The sequence below is a fragment of the Nerophis lumbriciformis genome, linkage group LG12 (genome assembly GCF_033978685.3).
Source record: "Nerophis lumbriciformis linkage group LG12, RoL_Nlum_v2.1, whole genome shotgun sequence".
Lineage (NCBI taxonomy): Eukaryota > Metazoa > Chordata > Actinopteri > Syngnathiformes > Syngnathidae > Nerophis > Nerophis lumbriciformis.
Genome location: NC_084559.2, coordinates 36,347,928 through 36,364,147, shown reverse-complemented (window position 1 = coordinate 36,364,147; position 16,220 = coordinate 36,347,928). Strand labels below are relative to the sequence as shown.

Genomic DNA, 16,220 nt, shown 5'->3' with positions numbered 1-16,220 from the left:
ACTGAAATGACAAACTTGCCACCCAAACAATACACCGTTTTGTTGACAAGAACATAAAGCTATGGGAGCACATTTAATCTGTTTATTAAGCAGAGGTAGCAAAGACCAGTGAAAGACTCAAAAGACCTGCCGTCAGAGCCGACAAAATTGCCGATCATTGCCTGCTAAGCTAACAAAAACAGCTCAAGCTATAACTGTGAGATTCAGACAGATTCAGCGTGAACTTGCTGATGTCACACGTCGCTAGGCAACAGCACAGATGCATACAAAAACTTGTCTTAACTGCATTATGCCAGATATTTGAAATTTGTTTCAATAACACATTAATTACTTTACATAGTAATTCATTACATTTGTTAAAGAGTAATTTTGTAAGTAATTCAAATACTTTTTGGAAAAGTAACGAGTAACTAGAATTAATGACTTTTTTAAAGTAATTTTCAGAACACAGCCTGCCACACAGCATCATGAAGCAGTTGGCAGGTTGGTGTTCCTGGCTAACATCTTTGTGTGTATGTCCTATAATAATGTTTACCCACAAAAACACTAATGTTAAAGAGCAACTATTTTCATGTTGCTGCTGACATTTAAACATGTTCTCTTAAACCAGGACATTTACTTCACATGTTGTTCTTTTGTGTTTTTGTTAGCTGAATAATTTAGCTTGGCTAAATGTTTTTAACAAAGATTGGAGGAATATATTTGACTTTTCATATATTAATTTTAAGGCTTTTTCTTTTTTCTTATCTCAAAACACCTCTTAAGTTGGGATAATATTCTGCAAAACCTACTTTTCTTACTTGTTTTTGTGTTTGTGTTTTTGGGAATTGTGGGCATTGTGGAAATATTTAGTTACATCAACGGATATTTCCATGTATGGGTTAGTTTATGGGCCAAACTTTCGGGATACGAGTTTTGATCCATATCGGCCAGCCCTACACTTGTGTTAGCGACAGTGCGGGCAGAGTTTAGGGATGATCTCTGTGTTTAATTGAGCGTTACAGAAGGCCTTATGATGGCATTGTGTTTATTTGTACGAGTGCACATTGTTTGAGTGTTAATTATATAATTGTGATATTTAGGACATTTCATATTGCTCCTAAATGTTGTCTGTGCAACAAGATTGTTTTTGTGTTACTAATTGTTTTCATTTAGTAATGTAGCACCAATGCTAGTGAAAAATCTAAGCTTACAGCCCTGTGGGAGAGTGGCAAGCGAAAGCCATTTCTTGGGTAAAAAAAAAAAAAGTTTCCCAGGATTCACCTGAAAGACTCCCAGACCATGAGAAACAAAATTCTCTAGTCTGGTAAGACAAATAACTCTTTGGAGTGAATGCCAGGTGTCATGTTTGGAGGAAACCAGGCACTTCCATCCCTACAGTGAAGCAGGGTGGTGGCAACATCATGCTGTGGGGATTGTTTTTCAGCGGCAGGAACTGGGAGATTAGTCATGATAGAGGGAAAGATGAATGCAGCAATGTACAAAGACATCCTGGATAAAACCAACACTTCCCATCCAATCAGATGGAGCTTGAGAAGTGTTGTAAAGAGGAATTGGCAAAAAAGATAAATGTGCCAAGTACAGTATGTGGCATCATTTTCAAAAATATTTCAGGGTGTAATTGCTGCCTAAAATGCACCAACAAAGTATTGAGAAAATGCTGTAATACTTATGTGCATGTATTTTTTTTTAGTTTTTGTATTTTTAATACATTGTCTGTAGAACTTTGAAGAAAACATTAATTATTCCAATTTGGAATAAGGCTGTGACATAATGTGGAAAAAGTGAAGCACTGTGAATACTTTCCGGGTGCACTGTGCCTTGTAGTCCAAGAGTTGTCCTGCATCAAATAGCCAACTCAGGGTAATAACAAATCATCAAGTGGAACTGAATAAATCCATGTGTTTGAAAGAAACCACCAACAACAGAATTACTACATATTCTAAAAATAATAGATTTGCAACACAGATTGAACTGCACTGGACTGCTTGGTGGAAACAAGGCTCTAAAAAGCTCAGTTCAGACACTTTGGATGAGCTAATGATTAGCTGTGCATTGAATCATACGTCAAAAATACAATATTTTTCTAGTTCTTGCAATGTTTTTTTTCCCCACAGGGCCACTAAACTGAAACTGAGTGGCTTCAATACGTGTTTAACGAACACTGACTCCTGACCCAAGAGGCGCAGAGCCTAATCCCTGGCTCGCTCTGCTTCATTAGAAGTCTGCTGTAATCCTAATCTAATGTGACACTTTTCCCAGAATAGAAGGAACATTCTTTATTGTTTTGAGTCATAGTTTAGGGAGTTGCAGGGGAAGAAGCAAGACAATTACAAATTGTTGAGTGTAAGGGAAGCAGCTGTTTGAGTTTAAGCCACACAGAACAATAAAGCAAGACTTCCACTAAAGCCTAGGTTAATAATCTAGGCAACAAGGTGTGTGTTTGGTTTAGTCTACTTTATCCTTTTACATAAGCAGGTAACACAGTCAAAGTTTAAAGTGCACATTCAGCTATAAGACAGAAAGATTGCTGCCCACAGATGATTATCACCTGTCATGGAGCTGGGCAATACGAGTAAATAAAATATCTAAAAAGTAGTTTTTCCGTATCAGTTGATATCAATATGTATCAAGATATAAATAAAATGACTATTGTCACGCTTAAATTGTACATTGCTAATAAATAGGGATGTTCCGATTAGGGTTTTATGCTGAAGATTCTGATACTGATCATCAATACCAATAACGATAACAGTATTAACTTTACATTTTTAAATGTATTCATGTTAAGTGATATTGACAGTTTATTATTATCCATCCATCTATTCATTTTCTACCGCTCGTCCCCTTCAATACAATAGTATTTCATTTGGTTTTTGCCCGCTACATCCTTCTGTGTCCGCGGCAAGTATTTCCTTCTATTATTCCTCCTTGTAAACATTCACAACAACAAGAACAAATATTTTAGGAAAATACAAATTATCAACCTAATCATTCTAGTATTAATTACATACTGATACTACTCTTGGTTTCGACACCACACCACCGCCTCTTTTGCATGTCTGGCTGTGACAATGCTGACACACCAACAGTTGTCGTTAATTTATTCTCTATGTAGATTTGTTAATCTACTTGTTAAATTCCTGTTCATATCTGCTTACTTTTTGCAGGAACGCGGTTCCATCTACACTTCTTGTAGAAACTAAGCACTCATTTCTTAATGTTATTTAAAGCTAGTGGTTAACTTTCCTACTATAATACCTGTTTCTGGATAGCTCTCAGTATGTAACATGTTTAACCTTGTCCTCCAGTGATAATAATACATAAAATTCGAAGAAATGCAGGTTATTTGCCGTAATGGAGATGATTAATAATAGTTTAGCGGAGCGAAGCCACACTGTATGGAGACACAATTAGCTGCTAGCCACTCGTCAGCCTGGGGGACTGAAAATACATAGTGTCAGCTAAAGCAAATGTGTGTTTGTGATCAGGCAATAATCAGGAGTGGCGATCATGTACTTTCACGATAATCAACCAATACTGACAGGCAGCCAAACGTTCGGCACAGCCGTACTAACAAGTGAAATGTGAAGACATTTGAATGTTAATTTTGATTTAAATATGTATTTTCTATCTGGGGTTGAACATGACCAAGGTAGTAATGAAGAACATAATACATAATACTTTTAATCAAAGTCTGAGGCTTGTAGACCCCAAATTTGTACACAGCTAGTTTTCCAGTTTCTAAAACTATCTTGTTGCTACACGTTAAAATAAAGTCTGCAGTTTGCTAAACAAAGTTGTTTCCTTTCCACCAAGTCAAGTCACTGTGAACTGGTTTGTCACCGACTCACCGAGCCCAATAAAGAAGTCATTTCAAGCCTTTATTAACTGTCTTTCTATCAATGACATGTTATTTCGCAGTACATACAGTTGTCGTTTTATCGCCCAGCTCTACTTACTCATGTCAAGTAGATTGGAGTACACAAGGTTCCCCCTTGATTGCCACTATATACGTGGCATCATATGTGACATGATAATTTTGATTTGCAATGATGCACATATTTTCTTTAAAAAGGCTAAACAAATGTTTTATGTATATTTAAAAACAAATTTGTATTATTAGTTAATAATACCATTAACAACATTATTAACATGTTTTCTTATATCATCAGATTAAGAATCACAATCAGCTTTAACACTAATAATTTGACTTGCTAGATTGTGCTCTCTTCAATGCAGTTTCAATTGCTGCTGCTTATTGTAAAAGGTATCTCAGGCTACACTTTAATGTTGCAATTTAGTTTGCCAAATATGTAAACAGTCCTTTGAGTTAGATTTGGAAGAAAATAACTAGGTGTTTTGTTAAAATCCCTCACAATGAATCACTGTAAATCTAACTAAAGAAAGAACATTGTATATACACATGAAGTGCACATACATGTAGGAATCATGCCAATATTATAATTTGGAGTAAACTGAAAAAAAATCTATACAATTATGCAGGATGAAGGTTGAGTTGTAATGTTGCTAGCTCAATGCTAACGTACAATGGACTAGCTCATAGACAAGCTAACTCAAATTAGCATAGCCAATCGCAAGGCACAGATAGACCGATCATTGACACTAACATTCATATCTATGGACAATGTACAGTCTCCAATGAAGCTAACATGCATATTTTTGGAATGTGGGGGGAAATTGGAGTGTCCAGAGAAAACCACACACGCACGGGGACAAATGCACACTCCACACGACGATGTCCAAATAGAGGTTTGAAAACGCACACGAAGTAAAACTAGACGTTATTGTCGGTAGTAATGTCAAAAGACTTGGGGTAGTTTACACTGGCTTGAACAAGAAATGCATTAACTAGCTGCGACCAGCTGCTGACGCGCTTCTGACAGGCGATTAAAACGCTTTTTTTTTAATTCAAAATAAAGCAATGAGGAACGTTTTTATGATACTTGAGCTGTTTTTCAAACTTCTTATAGCCAACAGTATGTAAATAATAGACTATATATGTATATCCAAATGTTTCATTGAAAAAAAAGAAAGAAAAAAATTATTTTGTAGGTGTGGCGGCAGTTATCTAACCGTTTTACATGTAGGGGAAACCCTGGTATATAAATGTCAAGAATCTGAAACTACCAGTGTGTTAAGGGGAAGAAAGCTCAACAGCACTTCCTGCTCAGGTGGATGCCGTTGTCAAGACGACAGGAAGTGGTTTGTCTCAGCAAACAAATCAGGTGAACTACAAATCTGATATAGTGAGGACATAAATCATAAATGTGGGTTTACAAAGGTTGGTGTTTTGAGTCTCTCGGTCTCTACAAAGTCAGCAGATCTCCGATTCGCACGAGAGCCCGCAATAGCATGTAATCATCTCATGTGCATCTTATCACTGCTATTACCTGCCTCGACAGCTGCTGGCGAGCATCATTTAATCAAGCATGGCTTTGCTTCTCCAGCAGTTTTGTTCTCTTGCTATTAATACATACAATTTATGTTCAACAATTAAAAACTAATATTACAAAAAAAGTTTTCAACATATGCAAACACAACACTTGACATGCCCAGGAGTTCTCACAAGAAACAGTAAAAAGTAACTTGAAGGCGCTCCTTTAATGATGAATTTGTTTTCCCAATTGTCAGCCAAGCTCCTGTCTTACTGTTTAGCCTCCTCCAGGTGACACAGGTACTCATAGGCAATGTTTTGCCGCCTCCTCTCATCCATCTCTTCTGCTGACAGCCTCTCATCATCTTGAATGGCTGCAAAAATTAAATACAATGCTGTCAGTTCTCATTTTTTTCAATTGTCAATAAAGGTGTTTTTTCCAAAAGCAAAGCATTTGATTCAGTATTCAATCCTTCCTAACCTTTTCTGGCTTTTTTGTGAATGTTGCAGCCTATAATGCCTGAATTTGCGGCAGCTTTTTCAGAAAAGGGTTATTTTTTTAAATAACATTTAATTGTTGTATTTTGAATAATTTGTTATGAATGATTTAGGTGTTCCTTGTAACCTTAAAAAGCACAGCATTTCAACTAAAATTTGAAACAAAATACTGTATTGATGTTTTCCTCAATTTATACTACACAGACTTAAAAATAGACACTAGGGATGTAAAGATAAATGGAATTGATGACAACCCCAGTAAAACTCGACGGTTAGTACTAGTGAAGTGGATTATATTTATATGGCGCCCATTACGTCGATCGCGAGCTACCGGTCAATCGCGGAGGGTGTGTCAGTCGATCGCCAGCAAGGCATTAAAAAAATTAATAATAATTAGCAATCATCAATCTTCATCAAGACATCACTTTCGTCACTTGATTGACATTCATGCACCCGAGGGTCTTGTGAGATGACGCTGGCTGCTGCCAGATCATTATTAAGTAAAAATGACCAACAGGAAGGCGAGAAACACTTTTTTATTTCAACAGACTCTCGCGCCGTACCTGCTGTCAAAACTCTTAAGTACGAGTGCACAGTTCCTGTCTTCAAAATAAAAGCCCTTGTTTCATCATGCCTGCGCTAACAAAATAAGAGTCTCAGAAAGCTGGCATACACAAGCTAGCAAGCTACGGAGTTTGCCGCCAATGTATTTTTTGTAAAGTGTACAAAAAGGAGTTTGGAAGCTGGGCAAGTAAGATGCCAAAAAGCAACCACTTTTATGTGGTATTGGACAGAAAGGGCTTTTTTTCTCCTCCATTTGAAAATGTGGGCATTATCATCACTACTGTCTGATTCCAATCAATGCAAGTCATCAGAATCAGGTAATACACCAACTTATATTCTTGTCTTCATGAAAGAAAGGAATCTATATGTGTTAAACATGCTTGTATTATCATTAAACACCTTTAACTTGTTAACAAAAACGTCTCTTTCATAAACATATATAAATTATATATATGAATGAGGTAGATCCCCTCGACTTTTTCAATTGAAAAGTAGCTTGCCTGCAGAAAAAGTGTGGGCACCCCTGCTCTAGAGACTCAACACGCTTTTGAAACCCATTATCTACATCTTTAGGCTACATTTAAACCAGTGTGGGTGGCACTGGGAGCAGGTGGGTAGAGTGTCTGACCCAAGGACACAACGGCAGTGACTTGAACACGGGACCTTCAAGTTACTGTCACGAACGCTCTACCAACTAAACCACGTTGCCCCATTTTAAAATAAAATGATGGAAAATCTATGATAACTGTACTCATAAACTAACTGGTGCCAGCTCGCTAGCTAAAATGCTAACATGAAAACAAGAGACAATGTCTTTCCCGATTATGAAATCACATATGCCATTTTGAACTTATATAAACACATTACTGTCTGAGCAACTAAGATATTTATTTTTGCACATTGAAACTACAAGCTGTTCTCTCTTAGAACAGACTGATCCTCCTACATCAAAGGATTGTGAGATGGAGGCATTTTTACGGTGCGTTCAATGACCTCTGAACAGAGTACGATGACGCAACAAACCAATATTTAAAACAATAAAAGCTTAGCCATTAAAACAGATAAAATACTAAGACTTAAACCAGACCTGGGCATTCTGCGTCCCGCGGGCCACATCCGGCCCTTTGTGCGTCCCTGTCTGTCCCGCGTGAGGCCAATCATAAATTACAAAATCAATTTTAAAAAGTATCTATGTCGAGTGTGCAATACGACAGTGCTGCTTTTGTTTTGCAAAGCGTTATTTGCATTACTTCCGTGTGGACGTATGCGCGTGAGTGAATGTGAACAGCGGCAATCACAAATTACAAAATAAAGTTTAAAAAACATCTATGTCGTGCGCGCAATACAACTGTGCTGCTTTTATTTTGAAAAGTGTTATTTATGGGCGTATGTCCGGGTGTAACCTGTGAGTGAAGGTGCACAGCGACAAGTGATGAGACGCTAAAAAGAGAAAAGTTGATGACGAATGCCGTGTTTCCAACAAGACATGGACTGCAAAGTATTTTTTTACAGAAATTAAAGGTAAAGCCCTGTGCTTAATTTGTGGTACACATGTTGCTGTGTTTAAAGAATATAATTTGAATCGCCACTACACGACGAAGCACGAGGAAAAATACCGGAATCTGTCTGATGAAGCGCTCGCAAGGAAGGCTGATGCGCTGATGGTAAAACTGCAAACCCAACAAGGACTTTTTGCCATATTTCACACTCCCAGAATGCAGCCGTCAGGACAAGTTTCGACATTTCTCACAAAATCGCCAGAAAAAGTAAGGCGTTTTCTGACGGAGAGTTTATTAAGGAGTGCTTATTGGACTCTGTTGTGCTGATAATGCCCGTGCCGGATAATGCACCCCCGGCGTGGAAGGAAGCCAAAAGTGCAAAAACAATAATGTTTGTGTTGGAGGAGTTGTGAATGAATGAAATATGAAATCCGTGCTGCAGTCACTGCTGGGCCACAATATTAGGTACACCTGCAGATTGCAGCACGGATTTCATATTTCATTCATTCACAACTCCTCCAACACGAACATGATTGTTTTTGCACTTTTGGCTTCTTATTAAATAACTTTTTTATTTAAATAACTTTTTTAAATAGATTCAATCTTGCACGTGGAAACTTTAAGTGTGGGCTTTATTTGATATAACACTCCCCTCAGGGGGTGCATTCTACGCCGGGGGTGCATTATCTGGCACAACACCTGAAATTTGGAGCTTCAAATTTGGCCCGCCGTGTAATTTCACTTGGCCCGTGAGGTGATATCAAATTAACACTAGAGCTGGCCCGCCGATTATATACAGCGGCGGTGCCGCAGTACACCGCTAATTCTCATACTTGCCAAACCTCCCGGGAGACTCCCAAATTTCAGTGCCCCTCCCGAGAATTGTAACGTCCCCTTTTTGTCCAGTCCAACGAGTGCTGGCTCAGTTACATAATATGTGCGGCTTTGGCACGCACACAGAAGTGAATGCAACGCATACTTGATCTTCAGCGATACAGGTTACACTGAGGGTGCCAGTATAAAAACCTTTAACATTGTTAGAAATATACGCCACACTGTGAATCCACACCAAACAATGGGAGAACATCCGCACAGTAACACAACATAAACACAACAGAACAAATACCCAGAACCCTTTGCAGCACTAACTCTTCCGAGACGCTACAAGGTGTGTGTATGTGTGTGTGTGTGTGTGTGTGTGTGGGAGGGGGGGTGGTGGGGGGGGGGGAGTGTATATTGTGAAGAGTTAGTGCTGCAAAGGGTTCTGGGTATTTGTTCTGTTGTGTTTATGTTGTGTTACTGTCCGGATGTTCTCCCAAAATGTGTTTGTCATTCTTGTTTGGTGTGGATTCACAGTGTGGCGTATATTTCTAACAATGTTAAAGTTGCTTATACGGCCACTCTCATTGTAAACTGTATCACTGTTGTTGAAGTTGAAGACATTTACGTGTGTGTGTGTACAGGAGCCGCTCATATCTTGTGACTGGGCGGGCACGTTGTTAGAAGGGATGAAAAGCGGACGTGACGTCAGCTCGTAGAGGACGTTAAAAGCAGTGCCTGTAAGGCACGCCTCCAAGACTGTGGAATACGAAATATAATGACTGATGAACACTTTCGTTCGATAATGAGGGATGCCTCAGCTCAAAGCCTGAGCCCCGACATTAATGAACTAGCATCCACGAAAAGATGCCAGGTATCTGGCTTGGGCACATCAGATTAGATCAGTGTGTTGCAAACTGAGCAGTTTAAAGTCCTGAATGGTTGGTTTATTCATTATTTTATTTTCAAATGTATTATTAGCCTGTGGAAAAAGTTCATGTTGATATTTACCTCAGAAGGCTGCAAATAGAAAAGAGGCATTCAATTTTTATTTAAATTGTATTTAATATGCCATTGGTATTTTTTTTATTTATTATTATTATTATTATTATTATTATTTGAAACTCGATTTTGCATGTCACTATAAAGTTATATAAGCCTTGCTTGTTCAATATTTAATGCAAAACTTGTTTGGGTCCTATCAAAAAGGTTAATTTGTTCAACCTTGGCCCGCGGCTTTGTTCAGTTTTAAATTTTGGCCCACTCTGTATTTGAGTTTGACACCCCTGACTTAAACATTATCAGTGAAGCATAAGATGAACATCAATCATGCAGGATAATGGGTTTTCTAACATATTGTCTATTTAAAAAAATTAACTTGGTCAAAACATTTCAATGTGTGTATAAGTACTTTTTGAGCAAATTCAACAATACCGAGATAATAATGGTAACCCTGATATATTTGGTCACCATGCAATTAAATGTTCATATTGTTACATCCCTAGTAGTGTTAGAAGTAAACAATGCACATAATCAGACGTAAATACTTAACCAAGTAAAGCCTCAAAATAAATAAGAAAAAAAAAAATCAGATACAATTTTCAGAATGGCGTTGAATGAATGATGTCTGCAGTGTGAGCAAACAGATCAGATAATCTTTGTCATTGTGAGCGTGAGTGATGTTAGCCACAACACAACCCTCAACACACAAAACACCAGAGAAAACCCAGTTAACACCCATGCAGCGACAGACCACTAAATATGCTCTATGGTCTGCCTTTACCTATGCGTGCAAGAGTCAGTCAAGGTGAAACTAAAAGATTATATACAAAACCAAAAACCAGTTAAGTTGGCACGTTGTGTAAATCGTAAATAAAAACAGAATACAATGATTTGCAAATCTTTTTCAACCTATATTCAATTGAATAGACTGCAAAGATAAGATACTTAATGTTCGAACTGGTAAACTTTGTTATTTTTTGCAAATAATAGCTTATTTGGAATTTGATGCCTTCAACATGTTTCAAAAAAGCTGGTACAAGAGGCAAAAGAGACTGAGAAAGTTGAGGAATGCTCATCAAACACTTTTTTGGAACATACCACTGGTGAACAGGCTAATTGGGAACAAGTGGGTGCCATGATTGGGTATTAAAGCAGCTTCCGTGAAATGCTCAGTCATTTACAAACAAAAAAGGATGGGGTGAGGGTCACCACTTTGTGAGCAAATTGTCCAACAGTTTAAAACAACATTTCTCAACCAGCTATTGCAAGGAATTTAGGGATTCCACCATCTACGGTCCATAATATCATCAAAAGCTTCAGAGAATCTGGAGAAATCACTGCACGTTAGCAGCAATGCTTGTGATCGTCGATCCCTCAGGCGGTACTGCATCAAAAAGCGACATCAGTGTGTAAAGGATATCACCACATGGGCTCAGGAACACTTCAGAAAACCACTGTCAGTAACTACAGTTCGTCGCTACATCTGTACGTGTAAGTTAAAACTCTACTATGCAAAGCCAAAGCCATTCATCAACAACACCCAGAAACGCCGCTGGCTTTGCTGGGCCCGAGCTTATCTAAGATGGACTGATGCAAAGCGGAAAAGTGTTGTATGGTCTGACAAGTTCACATTTGAAATTGTTTTTTTAGAAACTGTGGACGACGTGTCCTACGGACCAAAGAAGAAAATAACCATTACCAAGGCATGGGTAACTTACACATCTGCGAAGGCACCATTAATGCTGAAAGGTACATACAGGTTTTGGAGCAACATATGTTGCCATCCAAGCAACGTCTTTTTCATGGACGCCCCTGCTTATTTCAGCAAGACAATGCCATGCCACATTTTGCACATGTTACAACAGCCTGGCTACTCATTGGCCTAGTGGTTAGAGTGTCCGCCCTGAGATCGGTAGGTTGTGAGTTCAAAACCCCGGGCCGAGTCATACCAAAGACTATAAAAATGGAACCCATTACCTCCCTGCTTGGCATTTAGCATCAAGGGTTGGAATTGGGGGTTAAATCACCAAAAATGATTCCCGGGCGCGGCACCGCTGCTGCCCACTGCTCCCCTCACCTCCCAGGGGGTGGAAAAAGGGGATGGGTCAAATGCAGAGACAAATGTCACCACACACAGTGTGTGTGACAATCATTGGTACTTTAATTTTACTTTACTTTGAAGTAAAAGAGTGCAGATACTAGACGGGCCTGCCTGTAGTCCAGACCTGTCTCCCATTGAAAATGTGTGGCGCATTATGAAGCTTCAAATACCACATCGTAGACCCCGGACTGTTGAACAACTTAAGCTGTACATCAAGCAAGAAGGGGAAAGAATTCCACCTGAAAATCTTCAAAAATTGGTCTCCTCAGTTCCCAAACGTTTACTGAGTGTTGTTAAAAGGAAAGGCCATGTAACACAGTGGTAAAAATGCCCCGGTGCCAACTTTTTTGCAAAAAATTTAGTTTCTCAGTTCGAATATTAAATATTTTGTCTTTGCGGTCTATTCAATTGAATATAAGTTCAAAAGGATTTGCAAATCATTGTATTCTGTTTTTATTTACGATTTACACAACGTGCCAACTTCCCTGGTTTTGGGTTTTGTACATTCTATATTGTTTTACTTTCATGTTGTTCACATTTCGTATTTTGTAAACACTAACTTTGAACAGTTTTTTCAATGGGCACATATAAAGATTTTTTTCTACATTTAAAACTTGCCTTGTGGTCTACATAACATGTTACGGTGGTGATATTGGTCCAAATTTTGCATAGGTTTTGTTTTACAGACAATCTTCAAGCCGCTTTTGGACCGTCTCTTCAGAATGTGCCGTTTTGTGGGTGGTCTTATTTGTGGCCAAGCCACCTTCGACTGAGTCTCCACTCTGTCATTCATGTTGTAGTTTTTAGCGCTTCCATATTGAGTCTACTGACAGTAACAGGGTTTCCCCTTAATGTATTTAATCGTGGTGGTGTGCCACGGCAACATGTTGGCCGCCACGCCTTAAAAATTAAGTTTTTTTACAAACCCCGTTTCCAAATGAGTTGGGAAATTGTGTTAGATGTAAATATAAACGGAATACAATGATTTGCAAATCCTTTTCAACCCATATTAAATTGAATGCACTACAAAGATAAGATATTTGATGTTCAAACTCAAACTTTTTTTTTTTTTGCAAATAATTAACTTAGAATTTCATGGCTGCAACACGTGCCAAAGTAGTTGGGAAAGGGCATGTTCACCACTGTGTTACATCACCTTTTCTTTTAACAACACTCAATAAACAATTGGGAACTGAGGAAACTAATTGTTGAAGCTTTGAAAGTGGAATTCTTTCCCATTCTTGTTTTATGTAGAGTTTCAGTCGTTCAACAGTCCGGGGTCTCCGCTGTCGTATTTTACGCTTCATAATGCGCCACACATTTTCGATGGGAGACAGGTCTTGACTGCAGGCGGGCCAGGAAAGTACCCGCACTCTGTTTTTACAAAGCCACGCTGTTGTAACACGTGCTAAATGTGGCTTGGCATTGTCTTGCTGAAATAAGCAGGGGCGTCCATGAAAAAGACGGCGCTTAGATGGCAGCATTTGTTGTTCCAAAACCTGAATGTACCTTTCAGCATTAATGGTGCCTTCACAGATGTGTAAGTTACCCATGCCTTGGGCACTAATGCACCCCCATACCATCACAGATGCTGGCTTTTGAACTTTGCGTCGATAACAGTCTGGATGGTTCGCTTCCCCTTTGGTCCGGATGACACGATGTGGAATATTTCCAAAAACAATTTGAAATGTGGACTCGTCAGACCACAGAACACTTTTCCACTTTGCATGAGTCCATTTAAGATGATCTCGGGCCCAGGGAAGCCGGCGGCGTTTCTGGATATTGTTGATAAATGGCTTTCGCTTTGCATAGTAGAGCTTTAACTTGCACTTACAGATGTAGCGACCAACTGTATTTAGTGACAGTGGTTTTCTGAAGTGTTCCTGAGCCCATGAGGTGAAATCCTTTAAAGATTGATGTCAGTTTTTGATACAGTGCCGTCTGAGGGATCGAAGGTCACGGTCATTCAATGTTGGTTTCCGGCTATGCCGCTTACGTGGAGTGATTTCTCCAGATTCTCTGAACCTTTTGATGATATTATGGACCGTAGATGTTGAAATCCCTAAATTTCTTGCAATTGCACTTTGAGAAACGTTGTTCTTAAACTGTTTTAACTCTTTGCTCACGCAGTTGTGAACAAAGGGGTGTACCTTGCCCCATCCTTTCTTGTGAAAGACTGAGCATTTTTTGGGAAGCTGTTTTTATACCCAATCATGGCACCCACCTGTTCCCAATTAGCCTGCACACCTGTGGGATGTTCGAAATAAGTGTTTGATGAGCATTCCTCAACTTTATCAGTATTTATTGCCACCTTTCCCAACTTTTTTGTCACGTGTTGCTGGCATCAAATTCTAAAGTTAATGATTATTTGCAAAAAAAAATGTTTATCAGTATGAACATCAAATATGTTGTTTTTGTAGCATATTCAACTGAATATGGGTTGAAAATGATTTGCAAATCATTGTATTCCGTTTATATTTACATCCAACACAATTTCCCAACTCATATGGAAACGGGGTTTGTACATGAAAACAAAATAAAGTCATATGTATTGTACTGTCCAGAAGGACACAGACGCTCTTTTTATCTTTTATTGCCAATATTGTGCTAAAAACGGGCCCAATTCCAACACGTATTTTCTCCGTGCACACACCTCTGTCTACACGTTTCACTCCTAGACACACAACACCCCATTCTCTGCCGACACGGTGTGTTCACAGACCATGGGAAAACATGATCTAATCACACCAACATATACATTAACACCAGCAGGTGGTATATATATATATATATGAATATATATATAGTTAATTATTTGCGCACTATTGACTAGTGATTATATAAAAAATTTGGACACCGAAAAAAGACGGACTTTGATAACGGAACAGCGCTGCCGAAACCGTATCAATCAATCAATCGATCAGGGTTTATGTTCTGATGACGTAAGGGTTGTCTGGATCAGAGGCAGCATGTCCGCAATAAGGTCGTACTTTAATATATTCGAGATGTCAAAATTTAAGATGACACTGGTGGCTTTTATGGAGAGGAAGGCTCTGAGCAGCACAAAGCAAGTGTGACATCAGGTTTACTGTAAAAAGTCTCCAAACATAAGTACCGTCTACATTATCACCAGAAGTAGATGCTAGATTTGTTGCCAGATTTTTTTATTAAAAGGAGAAAGTAAAAGGATTAGAGAAATCTGTAGAATTGTTTTTGTTTCTTTTAAAAACCTCAAAGTACATTTTACAATAAGACAAAAATACAAAAATAGAGCTATTTGATATTTAAAAAAAATATTTGTTCATACTATAATTAATAATAACAGATTTGTTTCAAGCGTGTACACACTTTATTTTCCTTTTTAAAAACATGTTCAGCAGAGCAAATAATGTGATGATGTCATACTGACCCCCACCGCCACAGGTATCTTGGCAATCTAGGAAAACCCTGAGATGTAAGTTAGAACGACACGCTACTTTGTATTACAAATGGTACCAGCAGAGGATTTTTAGCATGCATGTACGAACCAGTCTGCCCCACAACAAGAGCATAGAGAAAAATAAGGAAACTTACTGACTACAACTTTGGACTACAACTGAATAAAAATGGCAGAATCACGCAAAGCTCTTCAGGTAAACCATGACCATATATAGAGATATCCGCTGATGTTACTGAGGCAAAATATGTCACCCAAGTATTGTACATTCTTAGCAATATGCATTATTCTAGCAGTTCCAGGGTTTCCCGCAGCGTTTTGTTGTTAATGCGGCCGCCTTAACAAAGAGTCACCGCCTAAACTAACGCCTTAACAAGATCTCCAGCCACACGTGCGCATTTAAAAAACTATCTCTGTCCCCAGGCAAACACATACACTGAGTGTCATACGCATGCCAAAATACTGGGAGCGCTGTAGCCTAGGACTTAAGACCATTTTAGCCAATCAGAAACATCCAAAACGTCATTTCCGGAGGCGGCATATAGCAAAAACGGCGGGTCACGGCAAGAAAGAATTATATATGTGGACTTACAGAGGAGTAGAGCTACTTTTATGCATCGTTTTGGAGTTTAAAGTTAACAAAACTCAACAAAGTGTTGACTGGGAAACTTGCCAGTCCAAGTCTGGTGACATTCTTTCCCACGGGAAACTTGCCAGTCCAAGTCTGGTGACATTCTTACCCTATTTTGGAACGGTACCGACTTGGCGGGACATCTGAGGAATTTCCTCAAAGGAAACAGAACTTCACAAAAACAACTACCGGCACTAAACTGAAAGCGATTCGTGGAAAGTACAGACAAGCAGTCGACGCAGGTGGAAGAAGTGGTTACGGTAGAGTGGTTT

At 38.8% G+C, this 16,220-nt stretch overlaps 1 protein-coding gene across 1 annotated transcript in view; it reads right to left on the bottom strand.

Moving 5' to 3' along the window:
• iqgap2 (IQ motif containing GTPase activating protein 2) overlaps positions 1 to 16,220 on the bottom strand; it is a 95,066-nt gene that overhangs the window by 50,865 nt on the left and 27,981 nt on the right. The window contains exon 2 of the mRNA XM_061986533.2: positions 5,673 to 5,772. Coding sequence (XP_061842517.1) covers positions 5,673 to 5,772 — 100 coding nt within the window. The remainder of the gene's footprint in view (positions 1 to 5,672; positions 5,773 to 16,220) is intronic.